The sequence below is a fragment of the Octopus sinensis genome, linkage group LG17 (assembly GCF_006345805.1).
Source record: "Octopus sinensis linkage group LG17, ASM634580v1, whole genome shotgun sequence".
Lineage (NCBI taxonomy): Eukaryota > Metazoa > Mollusca > Cephalopoda > Octopoda > Octopodidae > Octopus > Octopus sinensis.
In genome coordinates, this window is record NC_043013.1 from 24,670,889 (window position 1) to 24,688,698 (window position 17,810).

A 17,810-nucleotide genomic window follows, 5' to 3' on the forward strand; every position below is an offset into this window, starting at 1 on the left:
GCAGTTTCTCTGCTCAGTTTTCTCTGTCATGGTCAATGCAACAATCACCTGCTACACACGTTCCTTCCAAGAACTGCTGTAAACAGCAGAAGTGAGCTAGAATGTTCAAGGTTAGCACAGTTCAAGGTCGAATTGTGATAAGCAGCTTCACTCTCTATGGTTTAGCTTTGTTACTATGGCAACAGTCAGGATAATTATTTATTAGACCACATATGTAAAACTGCTGAAGACTGTGGTCAAACCCTGACTGGAGAGGGTTGTTGCTGGAAGGCCATATGTGTGGTAGCAGGATTCAGCTCCTTGCTATACCTCTAGAAAAAATGAAAAGGGGTTGCCAAAGAATTCCTACACTTTACCAGTCCCAATTTCTGGATTCCTAATTGCACCACTTTTAATTCCGTGGATTTACTGTGTGAGAAAGACACCAACTACTATTCCTACAGCACCAAGCCCGAACTGGTGGTCAAGATCAAGGAAGTGTTCAAAGATCTTCCCAGGGACACAGTGAGGAATGCATGCACCAGGTTCTGGAGCCATTTTGAGGTCATGGAGGAAGTTGAGGGTGGCTACTTTGAGTAAACTGCTATCTTCCAGCCATAATCATCATCATCATCATCATCATCATCATCGTCGTCGTCGTTTAACGTCCGTTTTTCATGCTAGCATGGGTTCGACCAGGGTCTGGGAAGCCAGGAGGCTGCACCGGGCTCCAGTCTGATTTGGCAGTGTTTCTACAGCTGGATGCCCTTCCTAACGCCAACCACTGTAGTGGGTGCTTTTTACGTGCCACCGGCACAGGTGCCAGGGGAGCTGGCAACGGCCACGATCAGTTGGTGCTTTTTACATGCCACCGGCACAGAATCCAGTCAGGGCGGCGCTGGCATCGGCCATGTTCGGATGGTGCTTTTTAGGTGCCACCGGCACAGGTATCACAACTACAATTGCCATTTGAGTTTTTGATGTTGATGTACTTGACTCAATAGGTCTCCTCAAGCACAGCAGGTCGCCCTACGATCCAAGGTAAGCACAGCAGGCCGTCTGTAATCCAAGGAACTTTGGATGGGCTAGGGCTTCTATGTGAAGCTGACACAGGAAACAGCCATGAACTCACATTATTTGTCGGGTCTTCACAGTCACAGTATATCTCCAGAGGTCTCGGTCTTTCGTCATTGCTTCTGTGAGACCCAACGTTTGAAGGTCCTGCTTGACCACCTCATCCCATGTCTTCCTGGGTCTACCTCTACCCCAGATTCCTTCAACTGTTTGGGAGTGGCACTTCTTCACACATCTCTCCTCATCCATCCATAGTACATGACCATACCAGCGTAGACGTCTCTCTTGCATGTCACATCCAATGCGTCTTATGTCCAGCATTTCTCTCAGGGCGCTTACACTCTGTTATGTGTGCACACTGACATGACACATCCAGTGGATCATGCTAGCTTCATTTCTTTCAAGCCTACACATGTCCTCTGCCATCACAGCCCATGTTTCACTACTGTGAAGCATGGCAGTTTGCACACATGCATCGTACAATCTACCTTTCACTCTGAGTGAGAGACCCTTTGTCACCAGTAGGGGTGAGAGCTTTCTAAACTTTGCCCAGGCTATTCTTATTCTAGTGGTAACACTCTCTGAGCATCCACCTCCACTACTAACTTGGTCACCTAGGTAGCGGAAACTATCAACTATTTCTAGTTTCTTCCCCAGGAGTGTAATGGAACCTGTTTTCTGAGTATCAATAGTGTCTGTTGCCCCTGTGCATGTGCCGCACATGAAAGCTATCTTCTTGGTTAATTTTCCTTCGATGTTGCTGCACCTCTTATGTGTCCATAACTTACACTGAGTACATCTTATGAAGTTTCTACCTACACCTTTTCTACAGATCAAGCAGGACCACCTACCTAAGGGGGTGTGTGGTGAGTTTGCCTTCCTACTTACTAGAACTTTGGTCTTTGCTACATTGACTCTAAGGCCTTTTGATTCTAACCCTAGCTTCCACACACGGAATTTCTTCTCTAGTTCGGGTAGTGATTCTGCTATGAAGGCCAGGTCATTAGCATAGAGGAGCTCCCAGGGGCAACCCGTCTTGAATTCCTCTGTTATTGCCTGGAGGACTATGATGAATAGAAGGGGACTGAGGGCTGAACCTTGGTGGACTCCTACTTCTACTCGGAATTCTTCACTATACTCATTGCCAATCCTAACCTTGCTGACGACCTCTCTGTATAGGGCATGTACAGCCCTTATTAACCATTTGTCAATCTCCAGTTTCCGCATCGCCCACCAGATAAGGGATCGGGGGACCCTGTCAAAGGCTTTCTCCAAGTCCACGAAAGCTATATAGAGGGGTTTATCTTTAGCTAGGTATTTCTCCTGCAGTTGTCGAACCAGGAATATGGCCTTGGTGGTGCTTCTACCTGGCACAAAACCAAACTGCATCTCATCTAAGCAGACTCTCTCCCTAATGAGATGGCCTATGACCCTCTCTGTGACCTTCATCACATGATCCAACAGATTAATACCCCTGTAGTTATTTCTATCTAGAGCCTCACCATTGCTCTTGTAGCAGTTGACTATGCTGCTGCTATCTTCCAGCCAGAATCGAATTGATATAATCTTATTTTTTTAAAATACTTTTATTTGGGGATGGGATGTTGTGTTTTCTTTGATTTTATGCAAACAGTCAAATTTACCTCGAACGACCTGTATTTCTTAACTTTCCATCCAAGTTTCAAAAAAAAAAATTGCTTTGAATAACTTATCACAAGAATACAAAATGCCATAAAAACAACAATCTGTAATCTTCTACTTCTATACGAAATATGCAACTTAAATGGCTACAAGATTTCTTCTCACTCTAGGTCATATGACAAAGAAGAAAGAGACTACAGAATTTGGTTTCTGGCTAATAACCTCTTCAGAAAATCTTACTTTAGTAACATTATTAAGCAATCTACAACCTTCAGAAAGTCATAAATATAGACATAACATGACTGAAATTAAATAACTTTTATGAAATTTCAAATTTAAAAAATACTTAGATGAATAGACACAACCCAATTGAAAATAGTATGCCAACCACTCCGAGAGTGTAGTGGGTGCTTTTTACATGCCTCTGGCACAAGGATCAGTCAAGCAGTACCGGCATTAGCCACGCTTGAATGGTACTTTTTACATGCACCTGGCATGGGTGCCAGTCAGGTGGTACTATCATCGGCTACGAAAACGACTTCACTTGCCTCAACAGGTTTTCACAAGCAAGGTTTATTGCCCAGTGATTGAAGGGTACTCTTAAATGGTCTGGTTATGCTGCACTGGCACAGGACATGGTTATGGTCTCACTTGGCTTGATTGGTCTTCTCAAGCACAGCATATCTCCAAAGGTCTTGGTCACTTCTCATTGCCTTGGTGAGGCCCAACATTCGAAGGTCATGCTTCAACACCTCATCCCAGGTCTTCCTGGGTCTACCTCTTCCACAAGTTCCCTCTACTGCTAGGGTGTGACACTTTTTCACACAGCTGTCCTCATCCATATGCAACACATAACTATACCAGTGCAGTCATCTCTCTTGTACACCACATCTCATGCTTCTTATGTCCAACTTTTCTCTCAGGGCACTTACACTCTATTGTATATGCACACTGACATTACTCATCCAGCAGAGCATACTAGCTTCATTCCTTGCAAGCATAAGCATGTCCTCAACAGTCAAAGCCCATGTTTCACTGGCATGTAGCATGGCTGTTTGTACACATGTGTCATACAGTCTACCTTTTACTCTGAGTGAGAGGCCCTTTGTCACCATCAGAGGTAGGAGCTCTGAACTTTGCCAAGGCTATTCTTATTCTAGCAGCTACACTTTCAGAGTATCCACCCCACCCCCGCTACCGACTTGGTCACCTAGGTAACAGAAGCTATCAACTACTTGTAGTTTTTTTCCCCTGGAATGTGACGGAAGCTGTTTTCTGCAGATTTTCAGTGTTTATTGCCCCTGAGCATTTGCCACATACAAAAACTATCTTCCCAGTTAGCCTTCCTTTGATATTACTGCACCTCTTATGTGTCCATAGCTTACACCAGGTACATCTTATGGAGTTTCTACCTATGCCTTTTCTACAGATTGAGCAAGGCCATTTACCTGAAGGGATTTGTGATTTTTCTGCCTTCTTACTTAGTAAGACTTTGGTTTTTGCTAGATTGACTCTAAGGCCTTTTGACTCTAAACCTTGCTTCCACACCTTATACTTCTCCTCTAGTTCTGATAGTGACTCAGCTATTAGAGCAAAGTCATCAGCAAAGAGAAGCACCCAGGGGCATCCTGTCTTGAATTCCTCTGTTATTGCCTGGAAGACTATGATGAATAAGAGGTGGCTGAGAACTGATCCTTGGTGGGCCCCTACTCCTACCTGGAATTCTTCATTGCCAACCCTTACCTTACTAACAGCATCCCTATGCATGGTTTGTACAGCTCTCACTAACCACTCCTCTATTCCTAGTTTTCACACAGAAAATAGAGCATTGCCCTTTCTATGTGGAATCTATTTCGGCTCAAACAAATATTCTGTTTCATCAATTACTTTGTTCTTTGCTGTCTTCTGATGATAGAGTTATCAAATACAAAAGCATGGTACCAGTTTATTTAAAATGGGTCTGATTGTAAAATCCTGATATAAGACTATGTTTATTTCACATTTTCTCAAATTATAAAAGAATGGTGTTGTACAATGGATTAACAATAATGTAATATTGTATTCTAATCATATTCTATTCAGTTCATCATCATCATCATCATAATTTAATGTCCATGTTCCATGCTAGCATGGGTTTGATGGTACCACAAAAGCTGGTCAGGCTGAAGCCTGCACCAGACTTCTGTGTTTTGGCAGGATTTTTACAGCTGGATGCCTTTCCTAACACCAACCACTCAGCAGAGTGGACTTAATGTTTTTTTTGCGGCACAAGTGAAGTGAGTAGTGCTTTTTACATGGCACAAGCACATGCAAGGTCAGTTTGGCAAGGTTTTTACAGCTGGATGCTCTTCCAAACACCAACTACTTTACAGTGTGAACTGAATGCTTTTAAGTGGCACCTGCACTGACAGGGTCACCAAGTACGTGCAAGACAAAAACTTTTAAGAGGGAAAGTGGCATTGGGGGAAGCGATGATGAAAAGGTTATAATGAGACAGATACAGGTGTCTTGTTGTAGAGGAAGTACAAGGTTACCTGGCCAGAGAGCAAAAGATCTGGAATGAAGACAGAAACCAGCATGCTACCGCAAAGAAAATACACAGTTGTCCAACCTGAGGGAAGTACAAGATAAAGAGAGAGAGAGAGAGAGAGAGAGAGAGAGAGAGAGAGTGGGAGACCACAGGATGGAGATGGTGGCAAAATGCTGGGCATACTCACAAGGAACAGGGATCAGAGTATAAATGAGATGGTTGAGTAAAGGAATGGAGAGATATAGATAATAGTAAGTGCCAGGGTATACCCCCGAGGTTCAAATGCCATAACATAAGCTACAGGATATTGCAAAGAGAGTGTAATTAAAGAGTGTGAGTAAGTGGCGAAAGACCTATAGATTTGGAGGGGCTACTGGGTAGCAATGATACAGAGGAAAAGGGGTGTTATGACAGGAGTGGAGAGTGAGAGCTAGGCAAGGGATGAGAGCTAGGCAAGGGGTGAGGGTTAGGCAAGGGGGGAGAGCTAGGCAAAGGGGGAGAGCTAGGCAAGGGAGGAGAGCTAGGCATAGTGAACGAAGGAGGAAATGCGAGAAAGAAAAGAGATGTAGATTGGCTTGTTGGGGAAGGGCGATGGACAAGTTTTCTTGTTACATGTGGGTGGAACACTCAGGTTGGGGGCTAGCGGAAGACAATAATAGAGTGAGACAGTTATTCAATTTTATTCCAGCTGTATTCCATACAGCTGGAATAAAATTGAATATTGTTTAAATATCGAAAACTTATTTTCGTTTTTGTGTTTGGTTTCCAAGATTCACGTTGTGAATAGATGTGTTAAAACAGGTTTTATTGTATATTGGCAAGATCATTATATCAATAATAAACACACACACACACTTGTTCTATTTTACTCCTTTTATTTTTATTAGTCAACTAGTTAACCATTTAACCAATTAACTAATCAATTGATTGATTAATCATTCAGTCAATGAGTCATTTAACTAGGTTCATCAAGTAGCACAGGAGTCGAGAGGATGTGTCATTGATAAGGTTGCAAATGACAATGGAAGGATTCTGATGAACATAGTCAACTGATTTATTGACCAAACAATTAATCAAACAATTGATTAGTTAACTGGTTAAATCATTAACTAGTTTACAAAAAATAATAAAAGAATTGAAATAAAACCAGTGCATGTGCTTATTAGTGGCATAAATGACCCTCCCAAAATACAACAAATTTGAAAACTCGTTTTGGAAAATATATTAAGTTACATCCAAAAGGAAAGAAAATAATGCACATATACACCCATACATGTATGTATATGAGTGTATGAGAGAAATAGAGAGAAGGAGAACAGTGTGTGTGTGTATGTGTGTGCGAGCGTGTGTGTGTGTGTGTGTGTGTAAGGTAAGATGAAAGAGCAAATCTTCAACATGTAGTAAAACATTGTTAATCCTTTGACTGAAGATAAACAAAATCAATGTAATTCTTTTAATATGAATTGAATTAATAAATCATGATGAACATCAATGGAATTTGTATCTTTGTGGTACCAGTGCCGGTGGCACATAAGAAAACCATCCGAACGTGGCCGTAGCCAGTATGGCATCGACTGGCCTCCGTGCTGTGGGCACGTAACAAACACCATCCGATCGTGGCCGTTCGCCAGCCTCGTCTGGCACCTGTGTCGGTGGCACATAAAAAACACCATCCGAGCGTGGCCGTCTGCCAGCCTCGTCTGGCACCTGTGTCGCTGGCACATAAAATCACCCACTACACTCTCGGAGTGGTTGGCGTTAGGAAGGGCATCCAGCTGTAGAAACACTGCCAGATCCGACTGGCCTGATGCAGCCTTCGGGCTCCCCAGACCCCAGTTGAACTGTTCAACCCATGCTAGCATGGAAAGCGGACGTTAAATGATGATGATTATGATGATGATGATTGAACGGTAATTTAGCAGAGTTTACATAAACTAAAATATTAAGTTAGAGTTCAGTTTGGAAGCTTATTAATCACAGGCAAACAATCCCTTTAACTATGACACAACTCAAACAGTTAACAGTATGTAATGATGCCTGTGACAAGATTCTTTACATTAAAATATTTGCCTCATGCTATAACAGTTATATCAATTTCTACAACTTATCAGGGATTGGCCAATAATAAATTTCTTACATCTAAAGGATGGAGTTGTTTAGATAATTCTTAAAATATTCGTCTATAAAAGAGCTACAATACCTCACCTGCATTAAGCATGAGTGAAGTTCGAAATAAAGTCAACTGATCAAGTGAACGACAAATAAAGTTACTGGAGCCGACATGCACATGATGTTCTAGGTTTTAATTTCAGAAGGTAGAAGTATAAAATTAAAATTAGAAATTAAACAAAATAGTCAAGAGATTAGCTTTCAAGGGAAATAACTCAGAATATCATCTAAAGAGTTACTAACCTTTAACTCACATTAAAATCCCCGGGGAAGAAATTTCCTCTTTATAAAGTAGATGCATGCAATGGCACACTTGTGTACAATGTATGTTCTTTTGAAGCGAGTCGCATTATAGAAGGTTAATTAGAAAATTTGAGTGATTTTAGCACCTTGCCCTGGTACATATTTATCCTTTATTAGTGAAGTGCACTGCTTGTCTTGAGTTTCAAACCAATTTTAATGCTTGTTTTGTTAAGATACACTCACATACACACATGCACGCCCTCTCTCTCTCTCTCTCTCTCTCTCTCTCTCAAGACACACACACACTAATATAATTTATAAAAATGATGATGTATCATAACTCATTGTGCTTTATTCTAATGTGCTATGGATCGTAAACAGTTTAAAATTATTGTTCTTGACTAAAATATTCTAAAATCTTAAGGTGAACAGCTCCAGAAACACACAAAGTATAAAAATCAATGTAGGAAGAGGTGTAAACAAACAATTGTTTCATTGTATTTATATTACATGAACAATAGCACTTAATCTTTCCAAAATGGAGATAAATAACAGTGAAATACACTTTATCCTTATAAATACTGAAGCATAAGGCAAAATGGCAGGTATCATCATCATCTCCTCCTCCTCCTCCTCCTCCTCCTTCTTCTTCTTCTTCTTCTTCTTCTTCTTCATCATTTACCATCTGTTTTTCATGTTTCTTATTTCTTTTTTTTTTTATTGCTCACAAGGGGCTAAACATAGAGGGGACAAACAAGGACAGAGAAAGGGATTAAGTCGATTACATCGACCCCAGTGTGTAACTAGTACTTAATTTATCGACCTCCGATAGGATGAAAGGCAAAGTCGACCTCAGCAGAATTTGAACTCAGAGCATTTACACATTGTCATATGTGCACACTGACATTGCACATTCAGTGCAGCATACTAATTTCATTTCTTTCATGCTTTCACATATCCCTTGCAGTCACAGCCTGTGTTTCACTGCCATGTAGCATGGCTGTTTGCACAGAGGCATCATGCAGTCTGGATTTCACTCTGAGGGAGAAGCCTTTTCTTACCAACAAAGATAGAAGCTTTCTGAACTTTGCCCAGCCTATTCTTATTCTAGCAGCTATGCTCTCAGAGCACCTACCTCCAATGCTGACTTAGTCACCTAAGTAATGGAAGTTATCAACTATTTCTCTGTATTATCCCTGGTATATGATGGCATCTATTTTCTGTACATTTCTAGCATGTATTGTACCTATTTGCAAAAGTCACCTGTGGTGTCCCTCAGGGGACTGTATTGGGCCTGCTCCTCTTTATAATCCATATAAATGACCTTTCCAGCATCATAAAACACCGCAAAATGAAAATATTCGCTTATGACTCTAAGCTTCAGAAAATTATCAATGAAGAAGAAGGCCGAACTCAACTCCAGTCTAATTGACATATGATGCGTCAATGGGCAGACAAAAACAAAATGCAACTAAACGATGGAAAATTTGAGCTGATGCATTTTGGAAAAAGGCTATGCTAAAAGACCCATACTGTCTTCCTTCAGGGGAACCTCTCCCAGCATCTAATAATATCAGAGACCTAGGAGTAATTGCTGATAGCAATCTCAGTCGGAGTCCCACATCAAAAATAAGGTCGATATAGCTTGTAGGATGAGCTTCTGGATCTTAAGAACCTTCCAGTCCAGAGAACAAGGTGTCATCATACCACTTTTCTCCTCCTTTGCACAGTCACACCTCGAATACTGCTGCCCACTGTAGTCTCCCCATACAAAACAAAACATCTCGAAAATTGAATCATCCCAGAGGGCATTCACTAAACGAGTTAAGGGCATGACTGATCTCGATTACTGGGACTGTCTTAAAACTTTAAAACTCTACTCTCTCCTGCACCGCCACGAGGGGTACATCACTTGCACAATGTGGAGATTGTACCGCCAGCATTGCCCAAATGACCTCAACATTAGTTTCAAGATTCATCCAAGGCTAGGACCACAGGCCATACGTCCCCTACCCAATTCAGGATCACAACGCATAAATACACTGCAACAGAATTTATTTTCCTTGACAGGTATTATTTAACATTGTCCCGAAACAGATCAAAGAGGAAAAGGATCCCATAACCTTTAAACGGAATCTGAACAAATTTTCTACATATCAGACAGGGCCATCTCCCTGAAAGGATTTGTGATTTGTCTGTTTTCCTACTTACTGAGACTTTGGTCTTTGCCAAATTGACTCTAAGGTCCTCTGACTCCAGACCTGGCCTCTACATCTGAAATTTCTTCTCTAGTTCTAGTAGTGATTCAGCTGGTCATCAGTATTGAGGAATTCCCAAGGACAGCCTGCCTTAAATTCCTCTGTTATAGCCTGGAGGATCGTGATGAACAAGAGGGGACTGAAAACCTATCCTTGGTGAACTCCTACCTGTACACTGAATTCATTGCTATACTTGTTGCCAATCCTCACCTTACTGACAGCATCCTGGTACAAGGCCTGGACAGCTCTTACCAACCACCCATCTATTACTAGCTTCCACATTGACTACCAAATAAGGGAGCTGGGTCCCTGTCAAAGGTTTTCTCCATGTCAACAGAAACCAAGTACAGAGGTTTATTCTTGGCTTAGTACTCCTCTTTTTAGTTGCCTTCCCAGGAATATATCAGCACCAGTGTTTCTCTCCAGCACTAAACCAAACTGCATAGCGTCTAGACTAACTCTCTTCCTAATTAGTTGAGCCATGAACCTCTCAGTAACTTTCATCACCTTCTCCAACAGTTTGCTACCTCTCTAATTATTTCTGTTAAAGGCATCACCTTTACCTTTGTAGCTGTTGACTATGGTGCTGCTACACCAGTTGTTGGGTATGACTCCCTCGTGTACAACCTGATTAACCATACAAATGGCTAGACCATAACCCACACCACCTGATATTTTAAGCATCTCAGCAGTGATTCCTGATGGGCTGGGGGCTTTCCCTGTCTGCATACATTGTTAATTTTAAACAATAAGCACTTAAACACAAAAACTGAGTTAAACTCACTGCTTTGAAATTGAGAAAAACTTCACTTCATCACAAAACTAATGAGAATCTCTTTTTCTTTTTTCTCATTCAAACAAAAAAATGTCATATGAAAATAATAGACATACAAAGCATGTGTCAGCAGCTGACACAATTTCTTCAGGGCCAGATCCATAGTCTCACGAAACTGACAGATGCCTACTACTACTACTACTACTACTTCTACTAAGCAAAAACTACTATTTCTTCTATCAATCTGTTCAAATATATAGGGACAGTTCCTAATGCACCTATAACTACAGGGATACATTTTTACCTACACTTTCCAAAACTTCTGTCATTCAATGGCTAGGTTTTAATACTATTTTCTCTATAACTCTCATATTGACTTTCTTATCATTTGGGACTGTAAAGCCATTTACCTGGTGCTTTCTATTTTCTTTGTCTACTGCTACTAAATCAGACTTTCTAGCTTTTATTACTCTGTCAGTTTGAATGTTAAAATTCCACATCTTATATTTCTTACTTTCTAACACTAATAGGGTCATGTTCATATCACTTAACATGATGAAATACTAGTTTTCTACATAATTCACAATGGATTATTCCCCCTGGATTGTCATGTCTTTTGTATTCTTTCTGTGCCTACATAATACATTTACTAACGTATCTGAGTAACACTCCTCTTTTGATTTACATTACCTACATGGCCTAGTGGTTGGAGCAGTGAACTCATGGTCGAGTGATCACGGGTTCGAATTTCAGACCGGGCCGTGTGTGTGTTTATGAGCGAACTACCTAAGCTCCACACAGCTCCAGCAGAAGTTAATGGTTAATTTCTGCTAACTCTTTTGCCACAAGTTTCTCTCTCTCTCTCCTCCTGCATCCCGCCCAGGTGGGGAACCTATATGCTAATGAAATCAGGAAACTGGCCCTTATGAGCTAGGCATGGATTAAGAAGGAACGAACAAACAACATTGAGACTCTACCTAATTTTTGTCTATTTCAACTTTATCCAATTAGTCCTCAATGCTTGATTTTATGCTACCACTAACAAACTTTTTGTCTGCCTTTTCAGCCATCCTTTCTGCAACCACAACCATGTCTCATTATTACTATTTTCTGCCACTATCTTTGGAAATCTATCATGTAAAACCATCTCTTTCCTACCAGATAATCTTACTTCTTTTTTCTGTTTCTTAATCTCATTTGGCTTTTGGGTTTCCCTATCTCCTACTGTTACTCTAGCAGCTCTTGATAAAATTTCCTCACTATTACATACATAGGAGGATATATTTACTCTAGCTAACTCCACACAGTCTTCTACTGATATTAAACCTGTAAGACCTGCTTTTCTATGTAAATATAGTCTTGTTACTCCTGCTCTTGGATGAAATCCTCTATTCATATTGAATTCCTATCTGGTCCTTCTGTCTAGATTTGCTAATTCAGAAAAGCTGCTGAATATCTAAATAACGATAGTACCCAGGTGTTTACAACCTTCGTTAGATTCAGACCATTCAGCTACGACTTTATTAACTTCTTCACCCACCTAATGTACTCCTCAATTTCTACATTCATTTCTACAGTTAGTACTCTGACAGTTTCTAATATTAAAAGATACTTATAACTTTCTCCTTTCAGTGATTTTAATGTCTGGCCATCTGGTAATTGAATGCCTTCACTGCTGACTACCTGTCCTTTTCTTATGAGTAATACTGTGCACTTATCTCCGCCAAATTCCATACCTATATATTTGCAGAAGAGCTTTGCAGTTTGTATAAAAAAATCTATCTGTTTTTTTTATATTCTTACTAAAATGTTTCAGATAATCCATGTAGAGCAAATAGTTAATTTTTCCTTTAAACTGATATCCTGCCTCCTTTGCCTTTCTTAATACTAAACTGTGGGGGAATAAAAATAAACATAACATAAATATTCAAGGGAATAATGAGTCTCCTTGGAAAATTCTTCTCTTGATATTCACTTTCCCTAAGGCTGTATCGCTTGAGTAGAGATCTGCTTTCCATTTCTTCATGCTATCGCTAATTAATTCACTTATGTTGTCTGCTGTTCTGAATATTCTCAAACATTTGCTTAACCATGAGTGTGGGATTAGGTTTAGACTTCCTTATAATCTATCCATGCTATTATTAAATTTTTCTTTCTAAATTTCACTTCTTTAGGACTGCTTTGTCTATGTGTAGTAGATCATACATTCTTCTAGTCTTCTTCCTGCAACTTTTCCATTCTTCTCAAAATAAACTCTGGCTGTCACAGTGCTCATAAATGCTTTCGGAGAGCATTACTGTGAATAGTTTCCACAGAATAGTAAGCAAGTGATTGATCTACTATAATTACTAGCTATGTTGCCCTTGCTTTCATCTTCCACAAGGAGAACTGTTTTCTCTCTACTCTTCCTTTCAGCAATCCTGAAGTTGTTCCTGCAGCCTCCCATGTAAACTACTAAATTTCTTTAACCAGTACTCTTGAACTAAATCTGATCCCAGATCCTTCCAATTTGGCATTTGCACTAGTTAGTTTTAGATCTGACTGCTTCTCACTAACTGCTTCTTCCCTTACTTTCTGTAACCAGGCTGCATCTCCAGTATGATCAACTAGCTTTTTCCAACTGTAACTCCAGAACTTTCTAGCTTCTTTTGCATTCGGCTTCTCATCTTCAATAGTTTCTTCTACATTATTTATTTGGTGATAAAACCGCCCAGGAACTTCCTGCACACTCACCCTGTCCAGTCCTCTGTAGCACTTCACTTATATTCGCCCCCTTGTACCTTATGGGTATGTCACAACACATCTTCACCACTATCTTCTCTGACTGTCTATCTGTCTGTCTGTCTGTCTCTCTCCCATTCCCAACAGAAAAACCTCTATAGCAAGGCATTTGTTTCTGTCCCTCGGTCATACTCTAAACTCTCACCAACTGGCACAAAGTTACCTACCTGAATAGAGCTTCTCACTTGATTGAGGGGTACCAGGAACACTTTCTAAAGTGGTTGGCGTTATGAAGGGCATACATCCTTAGGAACCATGCCAAAACAGACAACTGAATTTGTTGCAGTCCTCTGGCACGCCAACTCCTGTCAATCCGTCAAATTCATGCTAGTATGGAAAATAGACGTTATATGGTGATGAGGATGATGATGATGACATACATACATACATACATACATACATACATACATACATACATACATACAAACATACATACATACATACATACATACATACATACATACATACATAGACAGACAGATAGATAGATCCATTCGTGCGTCAATAGAATTCTTAGAATACACACACACAACTGTATATGTGCGTGAGTGGGTTTGTATGACAGGCGCTTTTAAAACTTATTTTTTGTAGTTAACGACAGCTTCTTGTATCTAATAACCATTACAGACTGCTCCCTCATATAAATCCTCTCTCCGCCACAGACCGCTCCCTGCCAGTAGTCATGTGACATAGCCAAGATGGCAGACGATGGAGAAAGCGATGCCGACTTTTTGGAATACAAACTCTGCGCTTTCCAAGATGAGTTGTCTCTGGATGGAATTAAAAACATTCTGCTATGTCCTCGCTACCACATCCTTGTCATTCTGTATGACGATGGCAATTTACATGTTGTCCGGGCATCGGAGACCCGACAACGACTGAAAGCTGTCCCCAACGTCAGGTGAGTGGACTTTAATCGTCGTAGCTATGTTGCAAGTTTTTCCTTCTTCACTTAATGTAGATTATTCCACTTGAGAGAACATCTGAACGTCTTAATTTCACTCTTCCTAGTTCTTATTCTGGTTGCAAGAATTCCAGACATCCGAACTATTGCTCTTTCTGCCCACTGGACATCAAACATTTCTCAGGACACGACAAATGTTTCAGCAGGAACTCTGAGTTGTCTGTTTTTATTGCGATCCTATATTGAATTAATTCGCAAATACTAAATAGCAATGCAACGATGTTTTCTTGTACAAATTTGGATACAGTAGTACCTCAGTTTACGAACGCCTCTAATCACGAATAAATCGTACTTTATATGTATGTACACACACACACACACACACGATTTATTCGTGATCAGAGTGGTTCGAAAACCGAGGTTCTCCTGTACTCGAAATCCTAATACTAAAGCCAACAACGAATCGTTCAGAAACATTAAATTAAGAGGCACACTACATATTCGTTCTTTAATCGCTTGCATGCTAGACATGTATCTAATATTATATGCTACATTCATAAACAACAACAAGAGTAGTATGTAAATAAAACCTTCTTATTCCTATAAACTGTAAACTACTGTGAACCACCACCTCCCACCGAACACTGCTAACGGTAAGGGCCAAGGACTCGCCCTTCCCTATCTTAGATGCAAATTGAAATGTAATAGAAGTATATTCATATATAATTGGTGTTACAAAATGTTTGTTTTCATCCATAACATTGTATTTACTTTTTGCAGTTTTGGTCGTAAATATTTCAACGATGATTACGGTATTTTGGTTTTAAAAGTTACGGGAAGGTATAAACGTTCCAGATAGTGATCAGTAAATATACTACCAATATAGAGAATATAAATATTTCTGTCAATATAAAGATCCTCAGCCGGGAACAAAAACAAAAATTAACCAGCCTAGGGGGGTGTTAACGGATCTTTTCCTTTTGAACGGCACGTGTCAACACAATTTCCAGTTAACTAAACACTTTTAAACTTCGTATACTGGTTGAATGTGTTTATAAAACAGCATTTTTTCTTGGCTTATTGAGAAAATTCTATATGTTGTAACATATTTCCACTTTAATTTCAAGCATATCGGCAATTTTAACCAATCGCTGACCTCCATTTGGGGTGAAAACATTCCGTGTTGTATGAATATGTCCCTCGTTTAAGAAACAGATTGGGTTTATTTACATTTGCGAAGAAAAAAAGATACCCTTCCCCCACCTCTAACCCTAATTCTAACCCTAAATCTAAAATAGATTGAAATGCAATAGATCAATACTAGGGTTATAATTATGAGTGACAATTTCATACGACACCGCTACGGAAAATGGGATTTTTTTCTAGCGGTGTATCCTAGTGATTAGGGTTTTGATCACGATCGTATGATCATGGTTTCAATCCCTGGGCCAAGCAGTGCGTTGTGTTGTTGAATGACATAGAAATGTGTGCAGAAACTAAGCTCCGAAAGCAGGCCTGTCGTCAGACTTTAGTGCGTGGGGCAGCTTCAGAATATTCTGAGTGGGCATTAATTTGTAATATGCTTAAGTGGAGTTTTGAAATAAGTGTATCACTGTAAATCTGAGGGTACACCAAGAGAGCAGTGCTGTTCAGTGCACCCCCTTAGTGACTTGCATGCTTCGAGGGATCAGATGTCGCGTGCTTGTTATGAATTATAAAATCCTATCATTAATTCCTTTGCACAATAGTAAATAGTAGATAAAAATATAGTTATCTTATTTTGTATTGAGTACAAAAATGTGGCATAGTGTTGAATGACGTTGATAGATGGATACTGTCTTCACCTAATATGAAACAATACATCTTAATTGTTGGACAGCTGTGATTAACGGATTAGACGTTGAGCAGATATAAAGTTTGAATAAAAGCCTCCCTTGAACTAGCTAATGACAAATTTTATTCAAGGTCTTTCCCAAACTTTATTATAAATGGATGCTAAAGTGTTTGAGAGGACCCTACCAAGCGACCTGACTAAGGAAGATTATTGGAGGTACCCTTAGTCCTTTGCAGAGCAAGGATCTACCCCATCGTGGAAGAATTTGAAACCATCGAGGTGGCAGTAGAACACCTGGACTCAAAGTTCATAAAGAAAAGTTCAAATATAATGATGCACCATAAACTACGAACTTGAAAACAAAAGGAAAAAGTGTCTATAGAAGAATTTATGTCAGGCCTTCAGGTGCTGGTCAAGAAGTGTAAAATCCCAGCCCTAATGGCAGACCGTTCCTGAGAAATTCTAATTGGTGATGCCTTTGTAGCTGGACTTCAATTACCATCAATCAAACAAAGGCTTCTCAAGTAATCAAACGACAGCTTAGAAACACTCTGTAAGCTTGCTCAAACCATGGAAGTGGCCATTGAAGACACTCGCAACCTATTGCAAGGCTCAGCTGGTATCGATCAACCACTAAATCAGCATGCTTTTGGTGCGGTGGAGACATCCATAAAAAAAATCAATGCCAGGCGAGAAACCGCACTTGCAAAAGGTGTCAGAAGAATTGCCACTGGGAGAAAGTCTGCCTCTCAAAAAAACCACCAAGAAACAAATGTAACTTCCCTAAAACAGCAGCTATCACAGAGCCCCAGAGTGACTCAGACAGTGGTGGGACCTTATCATCCATCACTTTAGCAGTAACAAACAGTACAGGATGGCTGGTACCCATTGAAATTAAGTACAACAATATACAAGCCATTTTCGACAGGACATTTATAAAAGCGAATTATCTTGAGGTCTGGGGATTACACTATGATCGTACCTGGCCAGAAAAAGTTAACTTGACCAACAACACAATACTGGAGATTAAATGCAAATTCAGTAGTAAACTACAACTGGGAAATAACACATGTAACACTAATTTCCTTGTAGCTCCAGTCATAATCAGAATCAATATATTCAGTCAACACTCAGCAGTTGCAATTGACTTCAGGACACACTCAAACCTGTGTCATTCTGCCTGTCCATGTCAAGCCTAACATGTCCTGCATATAAACTGCTTCCTGGCATTGAGACCTCTAAGCTCAGACCAATTACAACTTCAAGACGCAAAGTTTATTAAACAAAAATAGACAAGTTACTTTCAGAGGACATAATTCAGGAAAGCTGTAGTCCTTGGTGAGCTCATTGCTTTGTGACATCTAATGGAGAGGAAAGACTGGTGATCAACCACTTGAATACTATAAATATCTACACACAACTGGATGCCTGCCCTACCCCACAGATCAATGATCTTCTAAATGAAGTAGCAGCAAACAAGGTTTTCAGCAACATCGATATGACAGCTGCATATCACCAGGTGGAACTCCTACCCAAAGACTATAAACTGACAGCATTCGAAGCAGGGGGGAGATTGTATGAGTTTAAATGCCTCCCATTTGGTTGCACCAATGCTGCAGCAA

At 40.1% G+C, this 17,810-nt stretch overlaps 1 protein-coding gene across 2 annotated transcripts in view; it reads left to right on the forward strand.

The window, feature by feature from the left end:
- Positions 1 to 14,115: 14,115 nt before the first annotated feature.
- The window catches only part of LOC115220926 (spatacsin), a 55,295-nt gene continuing 51,600 nt past the window's right edge, over positions 14,116 to 17,810 (forward strand). For both annotated transcript variants that reach the window (XM_029791125.2, XM_029791126.2), the window contains exon 1: positions 14,116 to 14,351. In XM_029791125.2, the coding sequence (XP_029646985.1) occupies positions 14,149 to 14,351 (203 nt within the window). In that variant the 5' untranslated portion in view covers positions 14,116 to 14,148. The remainder of the gene's footprint in view (positions 14,352 to 17,810) is intronic.